The sequence below is a fragment of the Phaethon aethereus genome, assembly GCF_964289735.1.
Source record: "Phaethon aethereus genome assembly, chromosome: 3".
Classification (NCBI taxonomy): domain Eukaryota; kingdom Metazoa; phylum Chordata; class Aves; order Phaethontiformes; family Phaethontidae; genus Phaethon; species Phaethon aethereus.
In genome coordinates, this window is record NC_138576.1 from 81,212,121 (window position 1) to 81,239,757 (window position 27,637).

Genomic DNA, 27,637 nt, shown 5'->3' on the forward strand with positions numbered 1-27,637 from the left:
GGGATGAGAGTAGGGTTTGTTCTGTAAGTGTACCTTCTGCTTTATTCCTTGGCAAATGAGTGATGAAATAAATATTGAAAAAATTAGTAGTGTTTTAATAAAGCAGATTAACCGAGACAGGCTATCTGGTTAGCAAGCTCTCTAAGGCAGACTGTAGCATGTTGACATTTAAACATCATTGCCTTTGTCTGAAATACACATGGGAATATGACTTTACATATTATCACACAATGGTGTGTGTATATATATACACACATGTACATACATACGTACATACACACACACATATATGTATCACTATTGTCTAACTAATTTTCCCATTGTTGATGAGCCTGGAGGGAACAAAATATTCCTAGCTTGGGTATTTCCACATCTGCCTTTCAGGCAGCTATCAGACAGAAACAGCACAGCTACATGAATCACTGTAAATCGTCACATTTTTCAACAGCACAAAGCCCTAAGCACAGAGCCACTTTAGAGCACGCTGCACCATGGTTTGTTCACAGACCTCCCATGCCAGCAGCGGGGAAGTCGGAACGTTCTATTCAACAGCTTACAGTAACCAGATGCAGGATAAAGAAATTGCCTTTCAAAGCTATAGTCTGCACTAGGCTTTTCCAAGGAGGACAGGCATGTCTAGCATTCATCTTTTACCTTCTGCTTGTTTTCCGGGCCTTTTTAGCCCTCAGCTCCCCAAGACGAGGTGTTATTCTCCTGTTTTGCAAGCAGGCTCGAACTTCATTTTAGGTTCTGAAGCAGTAGTTTTCACTTGGTCAGAGGGAAAGTCTGTATATCAGTTTTAGCGGGTACACAAAAAGCAACAGAATAAAAACCCGTTGTCAGTATGTTTAAATACCTGGTGCCAGTGGAGGGTATAGAGGTCCAGTGGAAACTGAAGGGGTCTATAAGTTGAAGAAAGGTTGAAAACTTCTGATGGACAATCCAAATTCATGAATGTGAAGGTCTGTCTTTTTCCTAGTGCACAGACTCCAACCTGATCTCACAGAAGAGAATGGAGTTTCTCTCCACAGACAGAAAAGAATCAGTTCCTGGGTCTTCAGCTGTAGTAGGAAAACTTATATTAGGGCAAAGTAAAAATAGGTTTAGCATAGTTATGAGTTATGCTTTGTGTGCGGCCTGTTTGTGTTAAGAATGTATCTACAGGACTGCAAGTAAACTTTCTTAGAGTTAAGCTGGCCCAAATGAAAAAAAAAAAAAAAAAAAAAAGTTGGGGAACACTCCCCTGCCTTGCTCAGATTAATCAGACAGTGGCCTCTGACCAAAGACAATCCACAGCTGTGCACTGTATTGTGAAATGTAGAGTAGAGCGTTTCCCATTACTGATTAAAAGGCTGTGAACCAGATTCAAGAGCTAATCTTTGTGCCTCAGCCTAAATGTATCTGTCGTCGGCTTTTCCTCCAATGGAGAGAGATGTTTGTGTTTGCCATAACCCCAGGCTGCCAGGCTGGTCTCAACTCTTCTGCTTTCTTGCACTGGCAAGTCAGCTTGTAGAGGTATCCAGTTGTTGACTCTCTAGCCATGCACCGTTTTTCTCCCCGTACACTCTGTGATCTGCTTAGGTGGGGAGAGAGTTGCTCTGCACAATAGATGGTGGGATCACAGATTTGTGCATTGGAAATGCACAAATGTGCCTGTGACTAGTTTCGTCCGAAGACCTTTTATGTCCTAGCAGTGATGTGGAGGCAGGATGTAGACCTGCAGGAATGACACTGAATCCCAGCGTAAGAGTGAATAGTGTAAGGTAAAGAGAAGGTATGTGTTATGCCATAGCAGTGAAGAAGTTTGTGGACATGTTATCTTGACAGATGGTTTAATAACACAGTAAAGAAACCATCAAATGCCTAGCCTTGAGGTGCTGGAAAAACTTTCTCATGGACTGCAACGTGTTGCTTATGGCTGAGGAAATAAGCATCCTGACTGTCCACAGCCCAGATGTGGGACCAGTGATAAGAACAAAGCTGAAAGGTGAAGCAGAGCAGAAAACAGAGCAGAAAAGAGGGTAGAAATAATTTTCCCCAGTATAAGCAAAGTTTCAGGTATCTGCTACAATTCTAGTGTTAGCAAACTCCGGTAACAGCGGATGAAAGATCACTGAGACTGCTGGTGCTACAAGGGGGCACATTTCAACCGGTATTAATAGCCTTTGGTTTATGAGATGTAAAGAAAAATACTGGAGTTTTGTGAAGCCCAAAACACATAACAATAAATAATATTATATCAATGCTTATATCTGTGAAGTGGATACATGCAGTTTATTGTGACTTTTGGTTTTATTAACAGAGGCAAACTTAATAATCAAGAATTTTTCTGAAATAGTCCCATTATCATTCTTTCTTCTCAGGAATACTACATAAAAATCTAAAGCAGTACCTCATACAGAATAGTAGGCCCCTAGGAAATTGGGTGTTGTAAATATAATGCTTTGGAAAGGCTGAAATAAATTGGAGGCTGTAAATTTTTTTTATGATATTAAAATGTAAAGCAGAATTTCAGTTAAAGCAGCTCCATTTGAGGAGTCATGCCTATTAATCTGTAGCAAAAGCTCAAATTTGTACTTGAAAACAATTTTCTGAAACTTGACTAGGCTGGTTTCTGTGTTATTAGGGGCAGGAACACCTCTCTGTTAAAAGTGGTTTGCTTTTTAATAAGGTTTAACCATAATTGTCCAGTTTTTGCTGGTTGTTCAAAATAGTTCCACCTCAGGTTGGTCAACTATTGTTGGCTTCAGCTCAGTTGCTACCAGCGTTTGAGAAAAATGCTGCTTTAAGCTTGTCTTTCAGTGAATCACATGTTTTTACAATAACAGATTTGTTTGTTAAATGAACTTAAAGGCAGAAATAGATGAGACAGTATTCAGGATGAGTCACCTTCTGGTCCATCTAGAACCATCTTTCTCTCTCTCTAAACTGTCCTATTTTAATCAAAAGGAATATTTTCACAGTAAAGTATAGCTCTAAGATGTGTATCAGTATGACCCCAGTTTTTGTGTCACTGGCTCTGCTTGTTCCTGTTTAAACAGATAGTAAACCCCATGAGAAATCCCATAGCCCTTGCTTATTTCAGCATTTCTATCAGTTTTGACATATTTATCTCTTCTTTTGGCTACATATGAGCAAGTAATGCTGATTTGGGCTTGTATCATCTTGTGCTGCTGTCATAAAGGTGACAATGGAGTATTTTCCAAATGTCAATCACATATTTTCTATCTTTTTTTAATAAATACATTTTCTAGTCTCTCTTGTATGCTATCTTTTCTTGCAGTTATTTGCCTTTTTGTCCTTCCTGCTCTTAAATCCCTCAGTTACACTAGCTTGGTGGAAACTGTTTAAATGTACAACCCAAATTCTCCAGTGAGGTTTGGCTAACCAACAAGCTATTCAAGTGGTTTTGTCTCCCGGGTATGTCTTCATCCTCTGCTTTTCCAGGTTGCTTGAATATCCTTGAACCCATAATTTACCCTAATCTCCTCTAAGGCTTTGAAATAATAAAATACTTAAATAAAACTCTTTGGATAAATGCCCTTTAAAATATAGCTTTATCTGTGAACTATCACCCTCTCAAGGGAGTCGATTTTGTTCCTCAGACGATTAAGGGGATTTTCTGTCCCCTGTGTTACTGTGGTTTGTCCACTGCGATCAGGCATACCCATCTTAACTCCTGCAACAACTCAAAACAGAAAAGATGAGGAAAGTCTGGGAGAAAAATGAGACAGAGGCTAGACTGTTGCTCTGTGATTTTTTTCTGATGCCTGGGTTCAGTTCCCTGATCTACCACATGATTTTCTGTGGGTCATGAAGCCTTCCTGTGCTTTTGAAAAATAATTCTCTGCTCAACAGGGATGTTGCTGAGGATAAATTAAGGGTGGCAAAGTGCCTAGCCATTACAGAGGAGTAGTCTTATGCACACAGAAAGGCTGTACTCATATCCTTACTTCACAAAATAGGAAGAGGGAGGTCACTTGACTTGCCATCACCAAATCCATAGGGCAGTCTGAGGTAGAACAATGGAGTGGGTCCAGTTCTTCTGCCAGAGACCCCATGTGGTCCATTTTTCCTTGAAAAGTCCTTTTCACAGTCCTAGTTAGGCCTAAACCCAGAGTCTTGCAGCTGCCTCCCAGGCAAGAAAGGGAGGCTTGAAGGACCTCATCAGGGCTCCCTGTGCTGCAGCTCATCAGGGCACATGGGCAGGCCCTGGAGACCAACATAATTTGGGGATTGGTCAGAGTCATGGAAGGCTGTCTTCACTATTACCCATTTTGCAGGTAAAGGGAGATGATTTAAGTTTTTCTTCCTCCCCACTCAGCTCAGCTGATTATTAATTTCTGTCAGCAAAAAGGATCTGCAAAATAGCACCCAAGGGAGGTGGGAAGGAACATCTTTTCCCCACTTCTGGAGCTCTATAGCTAAATTCCAGGAATAAAGGTTTGAGGTTTATGTGTAATTTGTAAGTAATTTGCTTCGGAAGATAATCATTGTTAAAAATGAAAAATTGCTCAAAAACATTGGGAAAAGGAAGCTTTCCTTTTTATGTTACTGTGCCACTAAAACATAAAAATTCTGGTCAAAATCCAACCACATGACTTATTTTAAAGTGATACCTTTGAGATTGCCTCTCCATTTTCAGGCATAGTTTCCAGAAAGGCATCTGTATTTCCTCACATTAAGTGATAGGAAATGCAAATAGACCACAGTTTAAGTATGAAGATTACAGAGATTTATGACTCTCTTTACACATTTTTTTTGTGTAATGAAATGCAGATAAACTTTACATAGCAAATGTTTTCTGAATTGTTTAGCTTGTACTACTGTTTTCTGCTCAAATACTACTCTCTGTCCTCTTTTTTTTGCTTGAACTTTTCTCCCTAGTAGTCTCAGCTTCTAATATGAAGTTCAAAATATTCTGTACCCAAGGTTTATGATGATGAAGTAGCACAATGAAACCAGTGCTTCAGCTGGATGAAGGCCTTTTCTCAGGTGCCTCCTAATGCTTATGAGAATGATTATCTCCTGGTAGCTATATACCTCCCTTAATTTTGTGCTTATTCAGAAGCAGCAAAATGATAGAGAACTTCATCTGAAGACTGAGTTCACCTTCTCCCTAGTCCCTGTTTTTCAGGAGCTCAGAAGATAAAGTACTATCTTTGATTTTGGCTGGCATGCAGCGGCATCAGAACCCATTAGTTTTTTGGCAATGTGTTTCAGGGTGAGCAGCTCCCGCTTTTCACGGTGCCAAGGATGATGCCAAACTCATCAGCCGTACCCAGAGTCTTGGGGGTGGAGGGATGAACAGTTAGACCAGGTTCAATGTGGCTTTATGGCAGAACTAGAAAGGGGATCATCTGTTGAAATTCATAATGGGAAGAATATAAATTACTTCTGTCAGCCTATACCCACTCACTCTCTTCTGGAGGAGATGAGATTGAATTTCTGATAAAGGGAGAACGTGTGCTGCAATGGGCAGAACAAACAGGGTTTGAGTAGCAGGGCTTGAGTAGCAGGGCTCTGCAGTGTGAAGGAGGAGACAAACTGCCCTGTTCCAGTCCAGAAAAAAAATACTGTAGCCCACAGGTGACCCACACTGGTGCAAGGACAGACCCCAGGCACTGTGGCCCATGGGCAACCTATGCCGGGACAGGGACACTCCTGAGTGATCGCAGCCATGGGTGACCCATGCCAGGGCTCAGAACATGCTCAAAATAGCAGTCAGAAGTTTTTCTTGGTCGGTAACAGATTAAAAAAAAAAAAAAAAAAGACTCAAGACTCTTTTGCACACAACAGACAGCCTGGTTCAGGTTTTGTCTTTTCTGCTTGCATGATGAGGCACTTTGGAATGGCAGCTGAGGCTCCATTGTGCATGTTATAAGAATGGTCTCACTGGAAAAACTGCAAGCAATAACATTTCCCTCTTCAGTCTCGGCATGTATTTTTATAGGTAAGCATATGCACGAATACAAATATTTCTACAAAATATATCTGAAATTTCTGTTTTATTTGGAAGTCTTTAGATTTTGAATATGGGCATTGCAAGAATAAATGATCTGTTGTGCGGCGTACGATGCTTCATAAGCTTCTCCTACCTTGCTCATGTTCTCTTCACACCTCTTGCACTGAGGTTATTGGACATATTATGGTTATAATTTTAGATGAGTATTGGTGTTAAAAATCCTATTTGGATCTTCAAACAGACTTTTCAGCTTGTTATAGTAGGCTAGTTAGTGCGTAGCTAATAAAATAGACAAGTCTCCATTGCTGTCTCAGTTTAGTTGCGAAGAATGTTTCTGTCAGAAACACTCATGAGTTTTGCTCTGAAGACTCCAAGCTGCTGATTTCAGCTTCATAATGCTTGAAGGAGATTCAGAGATTTCCTGATTGTGATAGTGGATTTAGTGTATGTTACAGAAATGTCCCAAACACTACCATTTCAAAGCAGCAGCTGAATAACCCCAGATACGATGAATCAACTATTTGAATAGGCTAAAAAGACAGAGCTTTCTTTTAAGTTTTGGGTAATATTTGCATGTGTTCCCTGGGGAAGGGGATCACAGAGCTGTTTTCACATGGCAATAGCATTCCTACAGCATAAATTTCTTATTTTTCAGTTTTTGAGAGTGGACCAAGACAAAGACAGAGAATGCAGCCTGGACTGTGCAGGTTCCCCTCAGAAATCACTCTGTGCATCTGATGGAAGAACTTTTCTGTCCCGGTGTGAATTTCAACGAGCAAAATGCAAAGACCCTCAGCTGGAAATAGCCTACCGGGGCAACTGCAAAGGTGAGCAAGTCAAAGTTCCTTTTGACCATCATGAAAAATAATAGACTTTAATGAGTTTTTAAAAATGTCTGTGTATTGAAAACCAGGAGTGCTGGACTTGAAGAGTTGTCTAAAAGCAAGTAGGTTGAAATCCAGCCTGTTAATTCTATAACAATAGGTAACATAAAGATAAATTAATCTTTATCCATCAGCAAAAATATGACTCCCCCACCCATTTACACTATAATAAATCACTATTAAGGAAATCATAAGGTTAGGTCCTTGTTCTGAAGGACTATGTCATTGGCAGGCTCAGAGTAACTCTCAAGATGGTTATCTCCTGACGATTTTTGTCTACTGCAGTTTGCTATTTTGAGTTAGAGATGGTAGAATCAGTCTTCTCTTTCCTAATTGCAATCATTTAGTTGCGGGGAGGAGAGGGGAAAAAAAAAAAGTTCTATCTGGTTACTGTTGTTTTTATTTGTTTTAAAGTGTAATCCCCCCCAAAAAAGTATGTAGAAATTGTAGTTTTTTGTTGTTTTTTGTTTGGGGTTTTTTTTTTACGTAACTGAAAGTTGTGTAAACCCTCAAACAGTGTAATTCTGAAATTCGGTGAAATGGTCTGTAATGCTTAGAGCCCTCACAGGCCATTCCTACCTACATAATCCTCTCTTTTACTTCCAACCTCTGTTTAGAGAAACTGTGCAACATGCAACCCTACCACCAGTTCCAGTACTTATAAAGTATTCACTGTTAAATCTTTTCACTCTTAGAGTAGCCTGGTGCTAGTAAACGCAATTCCTTACCGAAGTGTAGGGTGATTCCCAACACAATTATCTTCTTTTTAAAATGTAAGAATAACAGTGGTCATAAAGATTTACTTTCCCTTTCTCTCTGTCCAAAAGAGAGAGGCGGGAGGGAAGAAAACCCCAGGGACCACACCAATTCAACCTCTAGGAGGCAATTTTCCACATCATCTCTCTCCATTAGCTCCAGCAAACCTCTGAAGCATCAAGACTGCTTCAAAGGGACACTCTGTCTCATCTTCTGCCTACATGAAACACTATGCTCATTCTTCAGCCCTTTCATAGTAAGCCATTGTATTAGCTGATGGATCTATTTACTTTTATGAACGAGGATAACTTAATGAAGCTACCTGAGCCAAGGCTTTTGTTACACTCATGAATGACAGAGGGAATTATTGTACACTTTGTATTTGTTATTTTTATACATTACAGTATTATACACTTTTCTGGAAATTAGTTTTACAGAGTGTTTTTCTTTATTGTTTTTTCCTCTTATCATATTGACAATGTCAGCGGCAAGAAATTTTTTCATAAAGATGCATTGAATATCCCTACTGAAGGTGTCCCCAGCAATGCTGGCAAATTTTTCTGCAGTCAACAACTACTATTTGGAGAAGTGCTCATTTGCTGTTTATTTATTAATGAATAATGTGTCAGTACAATTGTAAAGTTGGAAGTAGACACCTTAGACAGCTTAAGTATTGCTAACAGCAAGAACACATCATGCCCTCATCAATCAGGTGCTTTTAATCTTTCAATTAAATGAATGCAAACATCATTTTAATGTTTAAATGTTTTTTCCTTTGATAGGCAATAGACACGTTTGCCAATAATATACTTGGTCAATATCAGCAAGAGATCGTCTCTTTTAAATTTTACATTTTCGTAGTATTTCTTATTCAGTCAAAGCAGTCTTAAATTTTGAAGTTACCAATGTCTTTATTGCTACCCATGGCTGCAATCATCAGAAATATTTCAAGCTGTAAAAACAAGTTTTGTAGAAGAAAAAGTCGATTTGTTGGCCTAGAGGCAGTTTCAGTTTTAACATTGCTAGATCTTCTTTTGATAGTCCCATCAAACATTCTTCTGAAAGAGCAAAGGAAGTCCTCAGATTAAGACCTCTTTTGAACTATTTGCTTTTCAGTGGTGAAATTTGTTGTTGCAGGTGATGCTTGACCAAAGAGCAGAGGGTTGTTTTAGTAGGACTAACCAAAAAGTGATGGTTCCATTTCAGGGCAACTTTCAAGGTTTCAGAATTTGTTTTCATTCCGTGTTGGAATGAAAACAAATCCTTTTGGAAGTGTTCATCTGTCCCCTTAAAAACCAGAAAAAAACCCCACATTAAAACATTGGTTTTGAAGCAAGTTTTGAGGTTGCTAATGCAGAAAAAAGTGAAAGAAACATGCATGTTTGGGTGTGGAAGTTATGAAGGGAGAAAAGATATGATCCCTAGTATAGGAGTCACAATTTTAAATCTGTGCCTGATATTCATCCATCATTGATCAGAAAAGACAGTCTTAGTCTATCTGCCTCCTCCTGTCTACTTACATAAAAATCCCTGTTCAGCTCACAAAAATTTTGTCTGAAAATTAAATACTTCCAGGTATCATTTTAATTAGTTGAAAACATTGTGACCAGCTTTTTGTTTGGATCAGTCTATTCACTAGCAATATAAATACCTTGACAGTTTATGTCCACAACCTTTTGGAGTAATTTTAAGTAAGTCCATCATTTCTTGTTTATACATTCAGAACCGTGATTTCTTTTTACATCCATATGGATGTTTGAACCACCACCAGACTGATGCCTGGTTTCTCAGTGTCTTTTTTTCTTGTGAAAGCAAGTTTTGGATTGACTATCTTTTCTCCTCCTCACCTATTCTCAACATTTGAATGATCTATTTGGGCTTGATCTCTTAAATGCTAATATTTAGTTTTCTTTAAATATGCTTGGTTTTGTTTCTCCTTTATATTTCTTAATTCATGTTTTGTTCGCAGCAACAGTGGTCAGCTAAGGTAATTCTTTCGCAAAGGAAACTGTTTTTAGGGCCTGAATCTTAAAGCTAAAGGACAGAAAACAGTGACAGAATTTATACATTTTTCTTTTCTTGCACTCCTGTCCTTCTAGTTCCTGATGGCTATAGCAGAGACTGAAACAGCTTAAATAACTTGAAAATGAATGAACCCTGAACCTTCCTCTAAATTCTGAAAAAAACTCACCTTTGACAAAATAAGCATCAAAATAGACTGTTCTGATAGTGGGCTTTGCTTCAGACCTTACAAAGTTTTATAAAGTTTCCCTTTTTTTTTGCAATCCACTTCCAGGCAGTGCTGGAATCCATTGCTAAGCTTGGAAATGCTATAAGAAGTTACAATCTCGTAAAATTTCCAGCCTGCTTTTGCAGTTTCGAAGGTCTCAAGTAATCTGTGTACACTGTAGATGAACGTCCACATTTTTGGATACTTTTCCAAACAAAATCTAAACTCTGAAGCCCTGGAGATTTGCCACTTGCTTGACACAGACATTTACTGTGCAACAGGATTATGAATCTAATAAATAAGTGTATGTTGACAGCTGAGAAATATTATTTGTGTTAGAGGGACTGTTAAAAGTTTCACCTGTGATGGGCATCCGCTACACGCACACACAAATGCTTCACAGTCAGTCTGGCCCGGCGTAGCCAAAGGTACAAAACACACAAGAAGTGGAAAAGCGATGCGATCGCTTTTAAGCTGGTGAGAAGGACACAGAGGCTACGTCTGCACCCCTCAGGCAGTGCCAGGACACAGTGTGACCGCCTGCGCAGGTAAGCTGGTCGAGTGCTCCCTGCTGCACTTGGAGCGAGGGCCAGCCTGCGCTTTCCCAAGGCTTGGGTGTTCCATGCGCCAGGGGCTCTTCCCAGCCGGCAGCACCCACAGACCCACCTTCTTCTAGGGGTTTGAGGCATCTCGGCTGCAGAGCTGTGCCTAGCTGCTCTTACAGGCCTGCTCTGATACGTGCCAGGGCAGATCTGTTCCTATGGCTAATACAAACTTGGGCACGACTGCTTTAGCCCTTGCTGCCTCCTCTACAGCTGGTAAGGGTGCGACTGGGGAGCTCTGCATGTCACACGGGAAGGCTACAAAATGGACCCTTTGATACTCTTTGTCAGTGCATGAGAAAAGTACAAGTTGCAGTTTCTTAGGGAAACTTATAAAGTTTCTTCTTCACTGAGAGGGTGGTCAGGCATTGGAACAGGCTGCCCAGGGAGGTGGTGGAGTCGCCATCTCTGGAAGTGTTCAAAAAACATGTGGATGTGGCGCTTCAAGACATGGTTTAGGGGACATGGCGGCGCTGGATTAATGGTTGGACTTGATGATCTTGAAGGTCCTTTCCAACCTAGTGATTCTGTGATTCTGTGAAAAAAAACCCTTTAATTTATACCCCTGAACGATGCAGCTGCCATTGTGCGCAGGGAGTGTTGCCCAGCACTGCAGTCTGCTGTAGGGCCAGTAGCTGCAGTTTTACAGGTATGGGGATTTTTCATCATTTGGAACATGGTATAGGTTACGCCAAAAGGCTGTGCTTCTGTGAAAACCGGAATGCACAGGACATCAGCTAAAAGCATCTCCCCCAGCAGAAATGGGAGAGGCATTGCTAAGTGAGGGTCTCCTTTATCTTACAAGTGTAAGGCTGAATGGCTGTCACAAATCATGGTAGATGAGACTACCTGGAACAAGTTGTTTTGTTTTTTCTATGGAGCATCTTGTACATCCCATATGAAGAGGTCTGTTTTCTTTTTCTTTGTTGACTGTTCAGAATTACTTTGTAAAATTTAGTCTTACCACTGTAGAATGGCATTGTACAAAAAATATTCACATTTTCTATTGTAATGAAATTTTTGTGTTTATAAATAAAAAAAAAAGAGAGAATGCTTCAACTCATTTTGGCAGACTCCTATCAGTTCCATCTATGCTAAAATCTCTCAGGTTTGCTACCCTATTTATTCTCCACTACTGAACAAGTTTTTTCCCATGAACTTTGAAAATGTGAACTCATATTTTTCCTGCAGCAGTTTTCAAATAATTTTAGGCTTTTCAAGTAGTTTTCTGTGACAGTAAATAACAAGTATTTACTTTGAAACCTAAAATTATAATGCTGGGTGGAGGCAAGTGGGATTGAAGGTTTTTTGAATGAAACTGCCTTTTTTTGACATGATAACAAGCTTTAGTCCTATCTAGATTAGTGGAAGATTTTCTGTGGGATTAATGGAGTTTTTCAGAGTTCAGAAACTTGGAATAATTCCACTCCCACTGGACAGCTTTTCATCTCCCGTCTCATCAACTTCAGGTCTCAAGTGTAGAAGGTCTGCTAGCTGATTGCATCTTGTTCAAAGTGAGCAAATATCTGTAATAGGAATGTCTAGTGGAGGGACCACAGTTTTTCTCTCTGATGGACCATCAAGTGAACAGTGACTACTGGCCAACGGCAGTTCAGCTCACAGTTCTGCTAGTGGTGTAAGGGTGAATTGGAACAGCTGGCACTGTGGTTCATCTGGGGTAGTTTGAACTTTATTTCGAGCATTCAAGCTCTCTATGTGAATGTTTGCCAAGATTTAGGCAGCTTGTCAGGAGGAAGCTGAAGAGCATGTGCAATGCTGTGACTGAATGTCTGTGGCTACTGGGAATGTTTCACCTGAACTTCAAAGCCTCTATCTCCCACGGAGATGTCCCTCAGAGTTAACTGAGAAGAGTTCCTCTTGTTTTAACTAAAGTTTGCCCTGAAAGAGGTCTGCAAGCTTTGCAGGATAATGCACTCAGAAATACCTTCTTTTTTCTTTTTTTCTTCTTTTTCTCTTCTTGTTCCTTAAATAATGATAAGAATACTTGCTCCCTTTCTCAGTTTATTTTTAAGTGCATATACCAGGCCCATAATGGGGACATTGGAGACTAATACTCTGAATGTATTAAGCAAGTGGCTCAGTAATAATATTTGGTATACTGACATCGTGGTCAATGGAAAAATAAATTCACATGTACAGTCCTGCCAGCATGCCTCTGCCCTAACTTAGAGTTCTTGAAATGTCCCAGCTGAGGTACTTGGATTTCATGGCTTCTCTACCAATACTTCACTAAAATAAGACTTCTCTAATGGCTGGAGGTTTGATACAAATTGTTGATCATGATAAAATGTCAACTTCCTACTTGCATTACATTTCCTTACTTCATTGTCATCACGTAGCAGCAACCTGGGTTTACAAGGTAACTGTTAAACTGGATTTGGGACACATCTCCGAGCAGTCCGCACTCAAAAAGGTAATGTAAGGAGCTTTACAGAAAGTGATATTTAATTCATGAGTGGCTTGGCATTTAGTCTGGCTGACACTCAGAGTATGTACTCAGTAGTTGCAGAGGTGGCCCCAGCAGGGCCTTGCTGCTTCGCGAGCGCACCGAGGAGAGCCATCACACACAGTAGTGTCATTGTTATTCTATAACTGTGTAGATCGCCTTTCTCCATTGGAAACCCTAGATAGCTCGTGTTTAGCTTAATTCATTTACGGTATCTTAAAGAGCCTGGCTGTTTAAAAATGCCATTCTTTTATGGGCCATCATAGACATAACAAAAGGTACTATCTTCATTCTCACAATTCTCATAAAGAACCGAAGCACATCAAAATATGAGTGGAATTTCCCATAAAGAGGTATTTTACTATTTGCTATTTACTTTCCTTAAAGAGAGAAACACTCGGCATGTGTTTCATTAAAATGGGGCTTTCAGCAGCAGTGAAAAGTTTCACTCATTCGAACTATTAGTACAATGAATTAATGAATGAATTAAGGGCATGTTTAAATAATTTGAAATTATAGGAATTAAGGTCCTTGGATAAACATGCTGATACGATTTTCCTGTTGTAAAGAGAAAGGAGACATCGCTGGGCAGTAGTTGTTTTGGGCTCGTAAATTAATCTTGGTCCCATAATTCATGAATCTAAGCATCCTTTGGGGAAGCATTACTGTTGCCTCTTAGCTAAAGACTTGGGTTGTAAGTGCTGGTTTCTGAGTGCACACCTTGCCCTGTATTCTCATGGAGGCTGCCCTCAAGCTCCGGTTTGCCCGGGAGCCAGCTGTGAGCTCGATGTGTGCTCGCAGTGCCCGAGCACATCCCTTAGGTCAGCGTGTGGGCAGGGACATTGGCTTGGCCATCCACCCGCTGCCTGGAAGGCAGCCTTGTGGGCTGCATTTGGGAGGTAGAACACGCTCCTGAGGTGTTTCATCTGGAGAGGGAAAGACGTAGTGAGTAGGTTTGGTTCTTTTCCTAAATGAAATGAGTGAAATTGGGACTGAACCAAGGTGTCAGTCTATAAAATAAACCTGAACACGCACTGAGAGCTTGTACAGTCTGCAGATTGAAAGCAGAACAGTTTTCACTTGTCGTCACCTCGCCCTTTTCTCCTTTTCCTTTTCTTCTCATCTTCGAGGAGATATGAGAAAAAAGAAAAAAAAAATAGGGATGCAGCTTTTTTTTATTATCTGGGAAAAATCTATTAAAATGAGAATGTATTGAGAAGTCGTATCAATTTGTTTTTTTGTTTTAAAACAAAACCTCTGGTAAAAAATTGATTATAGGGCAGATTTTTATCTCAGAATACTTGTAGCCAGGAGCTGTCTCCTCCTTTTTCAGACATATTTTCTCCCCATACACACTGCATTTAATCTGTAGGATGACTGCAAGTTTCAGACTGTAATGCTGGCAATCCTGATACAAACATTGTTCAGCCCCAACCTCATTTTGTTTTTGAGTCTTCAGTTGTGTTATGAGTCAAGCTGTTATGTATCAAGCCACTGCAGTAAAAGTGTTAATTTGAGAAACAAATTATTCAACATCTCAGTGAAAAAAGGTATCTACATAGAGAAGTTATAATTTATGTAGTCTCTGAAAGCAAAAGGAGTTGGCTTCTGATTACACTTTCCAGTAGGTATTTAATGGGGGTAAAGTTTTAAGTACATTTGGAATATTTTTTTTGTGGAATATCCTTTTATCTTTTAAATGTGTCTACTGGTACGTGGAGCACAGGACAAGTAACACTGAAATAATATCCACAATTTGCTGGAGATGGAATTTATCTTCTTTTAAAATGCTCAATTTTTCTTGATGATAGTTTTCCAAACAGAATTTGCCAAGGCAGACTGCACAAAACCAAACAATCCTTAGGCAGAAAAAAGGTATCTTTTTAGAATTGAATATGCACTACTGCAATTGTAAGTAAGTAATCTTTTTTTTTGTTTTGTGGAGTTTTCTTTTAATTTCAGCTCACGTATTTTCAATGTATGTTTCAGGTTTTACATAAAATTAACATTTTAAAGCAAGTGAAGTAGAAACTATTAGTGCTCAAGCAATAACGCTGCACTGAAGACTAGGAACCACAATTAGTGGCGTGCCTTCTTTCAGTGCACGAATTATAAATTGACCCATATTAGACTTCTGCAAACTATTTAGCAAATCTCTGTTCTGCTCAGAAAGCCTAGTCTGGCCTTTGGTATGTAAAAAATCAGAAAGCTGTAGCTTTAGCTTTTCTTGCAAATATTTGATTCTGTTCTAGTCAGACTGTATCTCTCCAAATGTGACGGTTAGCAAATTGAGAGAAATATTATTGAGCCAAGAATGAATCCAGCACAGCATTCCTTATTTTATCTTAAAGCTTAGCTATCTAAATTGCTGTGTGGTTTCAAAATGTGAAAAAAAAACCCCCAAAACAACAACAAAGAAACACCACACTGCCTGCCTCTGTTAGATGCCAATAGAGGGGTTTAGGCTAAGATTGCTCTGCTGTTTTGTTTGAATCCAGAATGCAGCAATAAAAATAAATAATGAGAGTTGGCCAGCCCTTGTCACGAAGCAGCAAGTCTTTATTTTATGGCTGTGTCAGCCTAAATGTCTGTGCTGACATCCTTTCCAGCCCAAGAGGATAATAATCTCAGCATCTTTGATATTGAAACTTTGAGCATGTATAGCTTGCTGTGTGTTTCCTATCGCTAGAGGCTACAGCTATTTATATGCTTTGTTGGTAGGCATGATCAGTTCTTTGGAATATACATTGATCCAGATCAAATATCATAGAAAATTTTCATGTTATGAGTAACTTATGCCATATAAACCAAATGATCTCTTGTGCTTTCAAAAAAAAATTCTGTAGTAAATTAAATACAAATTTGACTTTTATCATATCACTACCAGTTAGAAAGAAGTTATAGCAGTGGGAAAGAAACACAGAAGTAGAAGAAAATTCTGGTTCATTGTTAGGACAATTCACTAAAGCACTCAGGTGGATAGATAACTTGAAATAGCTTGTTGCACTGTATATTTCTAAATTTAAGGGCAAGTAAGTGTATATAGGTATTCTGGCATAATGGAGGGGAAATAAGGAAAACAGTGAGAAGTATTTGGATTATGTGTGTCTATATTAGGTCTGCTTGTTCACAACTATGTGACTTTAGAAAAGCTTTCTCTTTAGCGTAAGAACAGCTAAGTATCTGTGGAAAGCCCTCAAGGGAACTTTTTCTTCGAACGATTAAGTTTAACCACTTTATAAGTAGTTTTAACAAAGTGATAAAAGTTTCTGATCTGTTCAGCGGGATATTCCATCTATAATAAAATAACTAAATAAACTGTGAAGTGTATTTTATGCATAAATACATAACAAACCGGTGTCACACACAGTAATCTCTGAAAGCAAGCAAAGTCTGCTCAGTGTATTGGGACTGGGAAAGGTACTTTTACTCTTACTGAAATATATAGCAAACCAAGAAATACCGGATGAACTAAATCAAAACCTTTGCAGGAGATTTATCTATTCTTTTGGCAAGCTGTTTACTTTTCCATGAGAGAATCTGGGTTAGATCTCCCTGTGGAGCACCAAAGTTGCTGTAAATTCAATTGTATTAAATGTCACTTTAGAGATGGTGTTTACACCCTTGATGAGTTTGTGTCATTGTTTTAAAGATAAACTTCTACTTTGCAGCAATAAACTTCTTTCTGTGTGATATATTATTCAAGGGTTAGCCAGCAGAGTTGAAGTTGATGAATGTTTTCTTTTTTTTCTGAAGCTCAGTCTTTTCAGTGCTATACTGCTGGAAATAAGGCATAAAATGAGATTAATTCCAAGTCAGTCTTGTGCTGTTCATGAGGCTAATCCTGATTCTAGAATTTCCTTCGGTTCTGCAGTTTCCTATTGACTTCAGTGCTATCTCAGGAAGTCTTGTGCTCCCGGATGTCACGTGTGACAGAATCTGGTTCTGGATACACTTCCGGTACACTTCATAGGTGAAAGTCTTCCCTGTTGCCTATAGAAGCTTAGCACAGCTTTATATTTCATCTGTACCTTCCAGACACTGGTCTCCTCTGGAAGCCAGAATTGTCACCAGGGCAATTCAGAAAGACCTGCCCAAACAGCTACAACTTTGTAATCTCCTCAGTTCTGTGTATTTCTGTCCACTCCCATGCACCCATTTTTGTTTTCGGTTATACACCCCAAGATGATTTCTCTTCTTAAACCTCTAGCTGCCTTTGCAGTCCTGGTGCTAAGTCACAGTGGAGAATCAACACACTGGCCAACGTACTATGCATCAAGCCCTGTACTAACCCAGTTTGACAGCTAATACACTCCAAGTGAGCTAATTCAAGGTAAACTCATACATCTTCATGCTCAATTTCTATGCTAGGAGAGTTCTTTTTCCCAGCAAGCTTCTGTGATGTAGAAGCCCATTTACCTGGAGTTGAAAGGATAAAGTCTCACTGAATCGGACATTGACATGATTCAAAAGTACAGCTGGGCATACGTATCTGCAAAATTATTTTTTCCCATTGTCTGAGTATAGACAAATAAAGCCTCATTTCACCCAGCTTTTTACAGGTCTTGGAATCAAACAGTCTTTTCACCAGGTCATAGACCTGACTTGAGCCTGTGGGCTCCTTTATTAATACTTAAGCTAGGGAGAGAAATAAAGTATAGTGGGAATTCTAGTCAGAAACCAGTAACAGTTTCAAGCCCCTTATTTTTCTGCGAGATGGTTCCAAAAGTTTAAACAAACCCAGAGTTAAAATAAAAAGCTTTTTTTTTTTTAGAGCTAGAAATCCAATATTACAACAGTCGAAAAAGACTGACTTGTTCCAGTGGTGCACAGCATTGCATGGTGCTTTTCATCCTTCTGACACCTTGCAGACTTGGAGTTCCCTCTGCTCTCAGGTTGTTTGTCACCCGTGTGACGCTGTTTGCCCCAAAACAGTATAGTCTGCTTTGGTCAGTGTCCATGATGATCAAAATCAAAGCTGTTGACTGATTAATCAGCACAGAGGTACCAGGTAAGTCCCAACGTCTTTCATTCTGAGTCGTCATTTCAAAACAATCAGGGTCTATCTTGATCTGAATTATTTCCGTTCTAAATAAAGAGGAAAGTTGAATCTGTGTGTGAGAGACTTCACTGGTATCCCCTTAGATGTCAATATTCTTATAAACCTCCTTCTGGCAAGCCACTTAAGCCTAGACTCATCCTACTAATTATTAGGATCTCACTCATCACTGATTTTGCCTGTTAGGAGCTACAAGGTTTCCCTATATCTGTTGCTTGCCTGATACTTTGATGTGAGCTCATGTTTCAACCTTTCTCCCAATCATGGCAAGAATTAATTTTCTCATCCTTTTTCAGCTGTTATTGGATATACATGTCTAACACTTAAATCTCTTGAATTCCTCTTTTCCTTTGGAAAAATAGTTTGAAATTGTGCAGTAGGTTTAGGAGGTATTGCAACCAAGACTGAGGCAGATTCTCAGATGGTGTAATCTTACAAATTTATTATAAAAAAATATTATAACGTCTTTTGGCTTCAGTGTTGTTTTATTTGGAAGGAATTTAGCTCCGCTGAATTAATAATCTAATGTTCTGAGGAAGAATGTTTTTAAACATCTCTTTTTTATCTTGACCACCCTATTACATTTCTTTATCAGGTTTGGACCACATCTCTGTGTCATAGTTATTCCCCTGTGGTAATACCTTGGTGAAATAAAAAACAGAACTGGGAATAATATTTTGACTATACACAGTTTCAGATGGGTAGCTTGATAAGAGATCTTCCTCATGGGTTTATTTTAGGTGTACTGAGGCACAGTAATGCCCAACAGTTTTAAGATGTTTCCATGGTTATATAATACAAAATAAGACTTCAGGCATGAATTTTATAATCCACTAAATTTGGTCATTGTTGATTTTAAAGCATGTTAGATCATCCACGAATAGGAGGCCTTTAGAGCATCAGGCTGTTTAGGAACAAGTGGTGGACAGTTTTGGAGAACTTCTCATTCTTCTTGGCATGTTTTTATGAAAATTCAAATATTGGAGATAATTTACAACCCTGCTGGTACTATACCAGAGACCTTATGTGATGGATTTTATATCACTTTCCCTTTTAGACATTTAAACGACATGTCATTCTAGAAACACGAGGACAGAGGTCCAACAAAGGAGTGATTTACTTTCAGTTAAAATACTAGCTACATTAAAACCACATGTTATTAAGTACTGTATAACCAAACCATCCTCAGAAGAAGGCTTACGACACCAAGGCTTGCTTCAAATATTTCTTTTTTTTTTTCCCAAAAAAGTCTTTGGCAGTGCATACATTAGCAGATTTACCTGAGATGCCCAGTGCATTGTCTATAATTTTCCCTTAAGGAAACAAGTTATTTAAGTACGAGAGTACAAATTAATTCAGTTCCTTATTATTTTTCTCACATTTCTAGATGAGCTTTTCTGTCCATTTTAAGTAATATTGAATCTCTGTGAAGATCTTCCTCCTGAAACAGCATAATACTATTTAGGTTGTTAAGACTGAAACATAGTTTTTCAAAGTGAAACAACTAGTATTTCGGGCATTTTACCAACATGAACTCTCATAATGCTCCTGCGAGAAGAGGTAAACTAATGGACAGAAGTCGTGCACACAAATCCAAGACCAGAAGGGAAGTCAATACGAAGATTAGAATTAAGGGGCCCCAATTTTGTTTTCAGGATGCAGATGCTGAGGACCAATTTCTGTCCTCATTATGCTACACTTCCACAACAGATTGCCTAGGACTTGAAGGGAATTTTTTATGCTAATGTTGCCAGGTGAGTTGTCCAAAGCTTGGTGGAGATGACCAGTGAAGGATTCATACTGTACAGAGGACTTGTGCAGTTTCTCCAAGCTTCCATGCTATTTCTGTGCACGTATGTCTGGACGATACTGGCACAGAGAGGGTGCCTGGGGGACTGGGAACTTAGCTGGCTCACCTGTAGGCTCCTGGGGACTGTTAGATGCCAAAACCCCATCAACATATGCTGGTATCGGATGGGGGAGTGAAAGTGGTGTTGCCTCACTGTTCAGATTCTGTTCGATGTGTGACTTGCATGGACTAGAAAGTGTGTCCACGTGCTTTCTAAGAACTGCACAAACATTCACGAATCACCACAACACCCTTGTCTCACAGGTAATCGCTGGACAGTTTTAGTCCTAAAGGGGACTCAGCCAGTTACTGTCGAACAGTCTTTAAACAAAACAAGGATCAGAAGCAGCAAATTTCTCTGCTTGTATGCTTGAGATCATTCTAATTCAGATGTTACAGTCACATCTTGAAATCATTAATACTACCTTAAGCTTGCCTGGTATTCTCATTTCCCCTGAAACTGCTTAGCTCCTGATCCTGAAGTATTGATCCTGCATCAGGAACATGCTAAAATTTGTAGTGGCTTTAAACAAAAAAAGGTACAACAGCTTATGTCATGTGTCTTTTCTCAGCCCTTGGCTGCCTAATTGAAATTAAGTATCTGTAGTAGACAATATAATTTATTAGACAATAGAAATTCTATTGAATTAAAACTGTCTGGTTTTCTACCTTGTCTTAGATGGAGACTAGTACCAAGTAATGCGGGAAATGGTGCAAGGAAGCACACAGTGGACAAAAAAGAACCATGTGGTAGACTTGACTTGTGCTGTGTCTAAATCATAAACTGTTCCACTAAATTTTAGCATAATATGAATTAAGCATGTCCAAAATTATTATCGAATCACCTCCCCAACAAACCCCTATGTTGTACAGTGTATTTTATTTAATTGTTTTACCAGCCTGGTAGGCACACCTGTAGTCACAACTGAGATCACTGTCTAACTGCAGTAAACGGTGTGTAAACTCACAGTAGGAAATACAAGGCAGCTATATGCCTGCTGCCTGCCCTGCCTTTCCTGAAGCACTAGAAAGCTGGTGCTGCCACCACCACTGAAAGAATATTGTGGGGCACAGTGTGGCAGCTTTTGCTGTGTTAAACTGATAGGAGAAGCCCTGTTTGGACTTCTGCCCTTTGGCAGCAGTTGGAGCATCAAGGTTGTCTCTGCAGGCGTCTCTCCATCTCATTTCCCAGTTCTGGATTATTGTCTTCCATTGGTTTTCTTTCCTAAAAATAATGCAAGTGATTGTACATTTTTGCTGATTACAAATCTGATTCTCTTTACATGGGTCTCAGAGATGCCTTCTTTTTTCTTAATTCAGATTATCACCTATCTTTTCTTCATATTTCATCATCCAACTGACTTGTCTTCTCCCTTTCTCTAGATGTCTCCAGATGTGTGGCTGAAAGGAAGTACACCCAGGAACAAGCTCGCAAGGAATTTCAACAAGTGTTTATCCCAGAATGCAATGACGATGGCACATATAGTCAGGTTGAGAATTTTTCATTCAGTATCGTGCATGGTTGGAAAGTCAGAATGTGTGTTTGCAGAGGATGAAGAAGAGAGAAATGTAGTGAAGGGAAATGTAATTTCAAAATGAAATGCACTTTGTCCTAACACTGACATTAAGAAATGGAAGGAAAATTCATGGTTTGTACCGCGTCCTTGTACTTTTTTTTCAGACTTGGCCAGCAAAAGAGCCAAACATTACCGTTGTTCATGGGATACACTCCCTGTTCTTCTAGGCTGAGGCAGCTGAGTCATTCTTGTAGCCCCCTGAATACTCATCAGATGGTAAAATGCTTGGAATTTCTGATCTGTTCCTGATTCGAACCAGAAATCTTGTGACCAGAGTCTATATCTTAGTGCTAAAGCATGAATCATACAGGATTCTTCCCTATTCTCAGATGAATTTCTGCATAAGCATATGGTCTGAGACTAATTTACTTAGGTTAGATCATGGAACTCAGAAGGGATGCATTTAGAAGCTTATCCTGTGATACACATTTGAATCAAGATCACCTTCTGTGGCCTTTGTACTGCATTTCAGTTGCGGAGTTGTGCAGAAGACAATCCTTCTCACTTTAAGCATGGTGAGGGAAATGATATTGGCCCTCAGGAAATACAATGCAATTGATTTCTAAGAGGAATTCCGAGAGTTTCCTTTCTGACAGCTTGGGATATGAATAACGCTGGCAGAAGCGCTCTGTCCTGCTCCTTCAATGAGTGGAACAGTATGTTCTCTATGTGGAAAAAAACTCAAGATTGCTTGCTTCAGGAACTGTTTATGTGTCCCTTGAGAAACTTCATTGTGAAGTTTTTGTAACACCTGCACCTCACTCTTCTGAAATAGGGTGTAAACAACTGCATATTTCAATATTTTTCTCTTCCATTCTGAAGGACCTACCACACTTTGCTTGAAATAAACTCTTCTTTATGCTAAAGAATCATATGTAGGACTGAGATAAGGTCCACTATGGTATATTGTTCTAGGTTTTGTCACTATAGTTTGCTAGACTAGTCTTGTGTACTCTAGTGTCATGAATGTTGACATATGTGTGACAAACTGCACATGGTTGATGTGGTTTCTGACAGGTTCAGTGCCATAGTTACACTGGATACTGCTGGTGTGTCACTCCCAATGGTCGTCCTATCAGCGGTACTGCTGTGGCCCACAAAACTCCCCGGTGCCCAGGTAAGACGACTTTGGCTGGCCAGGTTATGACATTGTCTCATGAATAGCAGAGTTTATCTGTGGCATCTGATTAGACTTAAGGAAAAGAATTCTTCACTGGAAGAGTGGTTCAGCCCAGAAGCAGGTGCTGGCTGAAGTGTGCATACCCCATCCTTGGGGATTTGCAAAACTCAACTGGACGAGGCTCTGAGAAAACTGATCTAGCTTTTAAGCTAGCCCTGTGTGAGGTCTGAGGTCACTGCCACCCTAAGCATCCCTGTGACTTTATGATCCATCTGCTTTATTTGTACTATAATCTAGCCATTGAAGGTGTTTTCTGCAGTGGTTATTTGTACCATATTTATGTGTCAATACATGAAACCATGCAACTGAATTGCCGAGGTTCTTTATGTTGAAACTGTCTCTTGTTCTTTCTTTATGTTGAAACTCTCTTGCACATAAACTCATTGCAAAAAAATCCAGAGGGCTTTGCCTTTTCGATGTTTTAAGTATTTAGAGTATAGAAAAAAATGCTCATGTCCCCAAAAAATATGAAGTGTGAATGTCCTGATTTGTAACGTAGCCCAATGAAAGAACTCCCACAGCAAATCCCATGAATAACCAAATCAAGAGGAGAAATAAAAATGAAACAAAGCATTTAGAACATAATGGAATCATTGCCTGTAGAAATTAATTGGCAAATTAAACTCGTTGCCATGTGTACTGCCTTCTGTCTTTCATCAGGACAATTAACAGGTTCACTGTTTTTTAGCAGCTTGCTTCTGACTCTATTTCATTGACATTGATAATAAATATAAATCCCCAGTGTATGAACAGTTGCCAGAATTGTTATTCACCTTCCTTGAGGCTGAGAGAATTGCACAGAAATAGCTCTCAAAATACTTGAGCTCTGTGTATTTAGTTTCTGTTTGTGCTGCAGCACCATTCTCTGTCAGGGAGCAGAAGAAATACCTTAAAAAAGCTAACCCTGTAATGTAAATGAAGCTGAAAAAGAGATGGAGTAGGGCCTTTGAGGGAATTCTTAGGAATAGGTGGAGGAAGGAAAAGACATTGAGAAATTTTCAACAAAGATTATAAAAAGTTAATTCCACTTTTAAGGTCTGTCTTGCTGAAATGGTTTGCAGAATCTTCCATACATCTTGCCTGTATGTAAGCTTTAGCCAGAAAGAATACTCTTCAGACTAATCCTTTTGATCCAGTCCGAAAAGTCACTGTGGAATGACAGCCAATTGTGAAAAATAATATACAATGTTCATAAGCCTTAAAATAGAGAAAAATGTGCATTGATTTTAGTGTAATTATTGTTTATAACTGAATCACATCTTCAGAAGACACATGGTTAGGATAGCATTCTTGTGCTTCAATGTATTCTTGAGTAGAGGTGTTTTTGCATGTCCATAGCCAGGACTTCTCTGAAAGTGTGCCTTCATTGCTTTCTCTGCAATATCAATTTGTAACTTTCTCCCTTACATGGACATCAGTGAAAAAGGGGTTATGCTGATGCTGAAAGTTCAACAAGTAATAGTTTGGCAGATGTGTCACAACACATGGTGTTGTTTTTGGCTCAAAATGTTGCTGAGTTAGTTACTGTACTTTCACCTTTTCTATTTGTATTTGGTATTATTGAGGTGGAGCTGCAGTGTAGTTCCAGGTTAATTAATTAGTAGATTAATATGACAATTATTTTATCCCTACACGAACTAAACCCTAGTTCCTCTCAAAGGTATATTCATGTGCCTAGCAGATAAACTGCCAGACTGCTCCAGCTCATTTTTGGAGGGGAGCGAAGGGAAGTTAGTTTTACAGAAATGCTAAGGAGAAGGTGATAGTAGCACTCAATTTTAATTTAGTACCTCAGAGATAAAGAGACTGCTCCAGGGCCCAGGTGAGTATGCAAGGTCTGATTTTGCTCCATGGAATATCATAGGTAATTTTCCAATTGTTATTAGACCCTTTAGGATTATCTCTAAATATTGCCTCCCCTGCTTGTATCAGTGCACTCTTGTTTTACTCCTCAACACTTCTCCTTTGTCCCTTAGGAAAGAAGATCAGCTACAGCAGAGTTTGGAAATAGATTTAAAATGCTAGGGTTTTTTGCAGAGGTAGTGGCTGAGGGCTCAGTCTTAAGAGGTCTGGAGAAACCTTCTCATTCAACAGAGAAGGCAGCTACAAATTTTCTCAGAAAAGTATGTGGTATAATGAGGCAAAACTTAGCTCTTGCAGAATAAAAGCCTAAAGCACCGCTGCACCCTTCTCCCATTTCCCAGTATATATTTAAAATTGCCATATGTTTAGGATAACAGAGGGGTTTTTTTTCCCCAGGGCTGTTGATGTTTTCCAGATCGCCGTTGATTCCCTTTTGTACTTTTTCTTTAGTACCTCTATGCACGGGAATTACAATCAAAATAGTAGTGGGGACACTGAAGTTGAGTAAATGTACTCCTGTTTTAACTAGTATTTCAGGGTTGCCATTTCTTCCAACGCTATTGTCCGTAGTCAGTCTAATACATTGTGTCATCGCTAACCTCATTGCAGGTGTTGTCTTGGTATTTTTTGATATTGCAGGCAGATCTCCTGTAGCAGTGGCATCCCGACACCAACATGTTTACGTATTTGCACTTGCTGCTGTGTATTCTTCAGGCACGATGCTATAGCTATTTCAAAGACATTTATGCAAATTTCTCAGTTTGCATGTACCAGACTTTTTTCTCCCAGGACCACTTTTGCTACCTTTTCCCTTTAGAGAAGAATGTGCACAGCCAATCAAGATGGCAGGTAGAGTCAATTGTGAACACGCTTTTGCAATGATTTTGTTATAGGAAATGTGATGCCATGGAATGTGTGAAAATTTCTCTTTTTAATGAAAATGTTCAGTGTTTCTTTTCAATTATAGGTTAATTCTTCAGTAACTTCAGATAAAGTTTGAATAAATGTCTAATCAACTGTGCTGTTCCTAAATTATGGGATAATTTCTTGCCTTTCATTTTCTCCCAGTAGAACCACCTTGACTTTGGTGAATATCCAGAAATAGGAAAGAAGAGCATGACAGCCTGGAAGAACTTGGACTTTAATAGAGGAAATATGGAGCAGAATTTAGGATGGGCAGTTAGGAGTTCGGTTTCCTGATTCCATCCCTTATCCATGCTTCACATTTACTGTGTGATATTGGATAGGTGAAACAACCTCTAAGTTTATCTGACTTAGCTGTATAACATGATGCTTCCTAAAGCTATCTCAGGTCCTGGGACAGAAAAACGTCACATATATATCTTTTATGTATCTACAATAGCTGTATGAGCCATTATTTGCACATTGTGTTGTTCTGGTTGCTCTTACTGAAGCTGTCTTTTTTGCTAGAGACACAAGCTGTGAAAGGATGAAGATTATAAGCAGCATTAAAAAATACAGGACTCTCCAACTGATTTATGTAAAACCTTTGCTTTAATTACTACATCTTTATCTGAAAGAGGCTCTTCTTCCATCCTTTCCAGTTATTCCCACACTAACACTTGCTACTGCTAAAACACACCTGATAAATCTCAGAATACCATTCCACTCCATGTAAATAATTGCCACTGTTGCAGGAGTAGTGGTGAGAACGAGAGTAAATCAAACACATTCCCATGACAGCATTAAAAAGAAAGGTCCTTAAAAATGATGAATGTCCCCCAAAACTTTCACTAAAGAACACCAGACATAAAAAAGACATTTTTACAACTCCCCATCTCTGTTATCAGCACTGCAGGGAACTGCAGAAATTCCATAGACATGGAGTCCTGGGAAATGGGGCAGAAATTGAGAAACAGGTGTTAAATTATCATTGGAAAATACAGTGTTTATCTATTGTAGGGTTTCTATGCCCTATTAACTATTCTGGGCTTCTGCCAGTGAGATTGCAGAGGTATGGAGACATGTTTTAATATTCTGTGAAGTAGTTTTGCTACGTTACAATTAAAATGGCATGATCACCTTTTAAGGCCAAAATAAAAGTACCTTTAAAAATTTATTTTCCTGTCTTCAGAAAATATGATGAAAACAAATATATTTGAAAAGGCAATGAAATTTTAAAATTTACATTATATTGCTTTTGTTAGCTGGGAAAATATCCATCCTTGAATCATCTAGATCTTCTGTCCCCATACATAGTACTTTCCCTATACATACACAGTCAGACACACCAATATGTGAGATAAAGAACAACATGGGAAGTTTACTTCCCTTTTTCTTGATATCTGCATTCAGTGATTACATATCAAATATCCTTTAGTAGGAGATCAGAAATTATTGTCTAAACTAGATCATAATAGACTTTCACCTTCTCTTTTAAAAAGCCCAGTAACATATGATCAGAATTGTAGAAAATGGATATACTAAAATCACAAACCACAAAACTCTCATCACATTCCCTGCAGGATTTATTATGCCTCAGAAGCTGTTAGACTGAAACTGGGCAGAATTGTGGGGTTTGCAATAAACTAAGGTATGAATATTTCTGCTTTTTAAAAATTTTGAATAAATCAGAATCGTAAATGGATAGATGGCTAAGCAAATGTGCCAGCTAGAACATTACTAAATTATTCTTGTTAAAATAATGCTGCTGAATCTAATATCCATCCTTGCCCTCTCCCATTCCATAAATACATTTATGTGGTGATTTCATTGCTTACAATGCACTGAAAACTTGGAAACTGATTGTATTGCCTAACTTCTAGATAAGTTATAAGTTGCTATTTCTGTTTCTTGCCTAGCTGAAAATATGACTACTTCCACCTTAAATTTATTCAGAAATGTGGAAGTACTTCCACCTTAAATTTATTCAGAAAACGGTAGAAAAAACTGATACAAGCTCAATAACCCCTCCTCACCTTCAACTTCGTGACAAGAAAAGTTTCTGCTACATAAATTGAAAATTTCAGGTGAAACTATGTGAAGCATGCAGATTTCCCTTTGTAGAAAATTCTGTGAATATTTTTCTTAGCTTACTAAGGCTGTTAAAAAATTAATGTTAGCCCAGTGAACCTAATATTCTTAGCATTCATCTAATTTCATAGTGCAGTTAGATTCAGTATGATAAAGCTAGCCTTTGTGAATGCCACTGTCTTCCTCCATCTGTCAATTTTCCATCAAAATT

The 27,637-nt window shown here is 38.9% G+C and overlaps 1 protein-coding gene across 1 annotated transcript in view; it reads left to right on the forward strand.

Annotated features, from left to right (window-relative positions):
* Positions 1-27,637, forward strand: part of SMOC2 (SPARC related modular calcium binding 2) — a gene marked incomplete at its 3' end in the record, with an annotated part of 144,692 nt that overhangs the window by 37,895 nt on the left and 79,160 nt on the right. Inside the window, exons 2-4 of the mRNA XM_081998145.1 lie at positions 6,621-6,792; positions 21,196-21,302; positions 22,407-22,506. Coding sequence (XP_081854271.1) covers positions 6,621-6,792; positions 21,196-21,302; positions 22,407-22,506 — 379 coding nt within the window. The remainder of the gene's footprint in view (positions 1-6,620; positions 6,793-21,195; positions 21,303-22,406; positions 22,507-27,637) is intronic.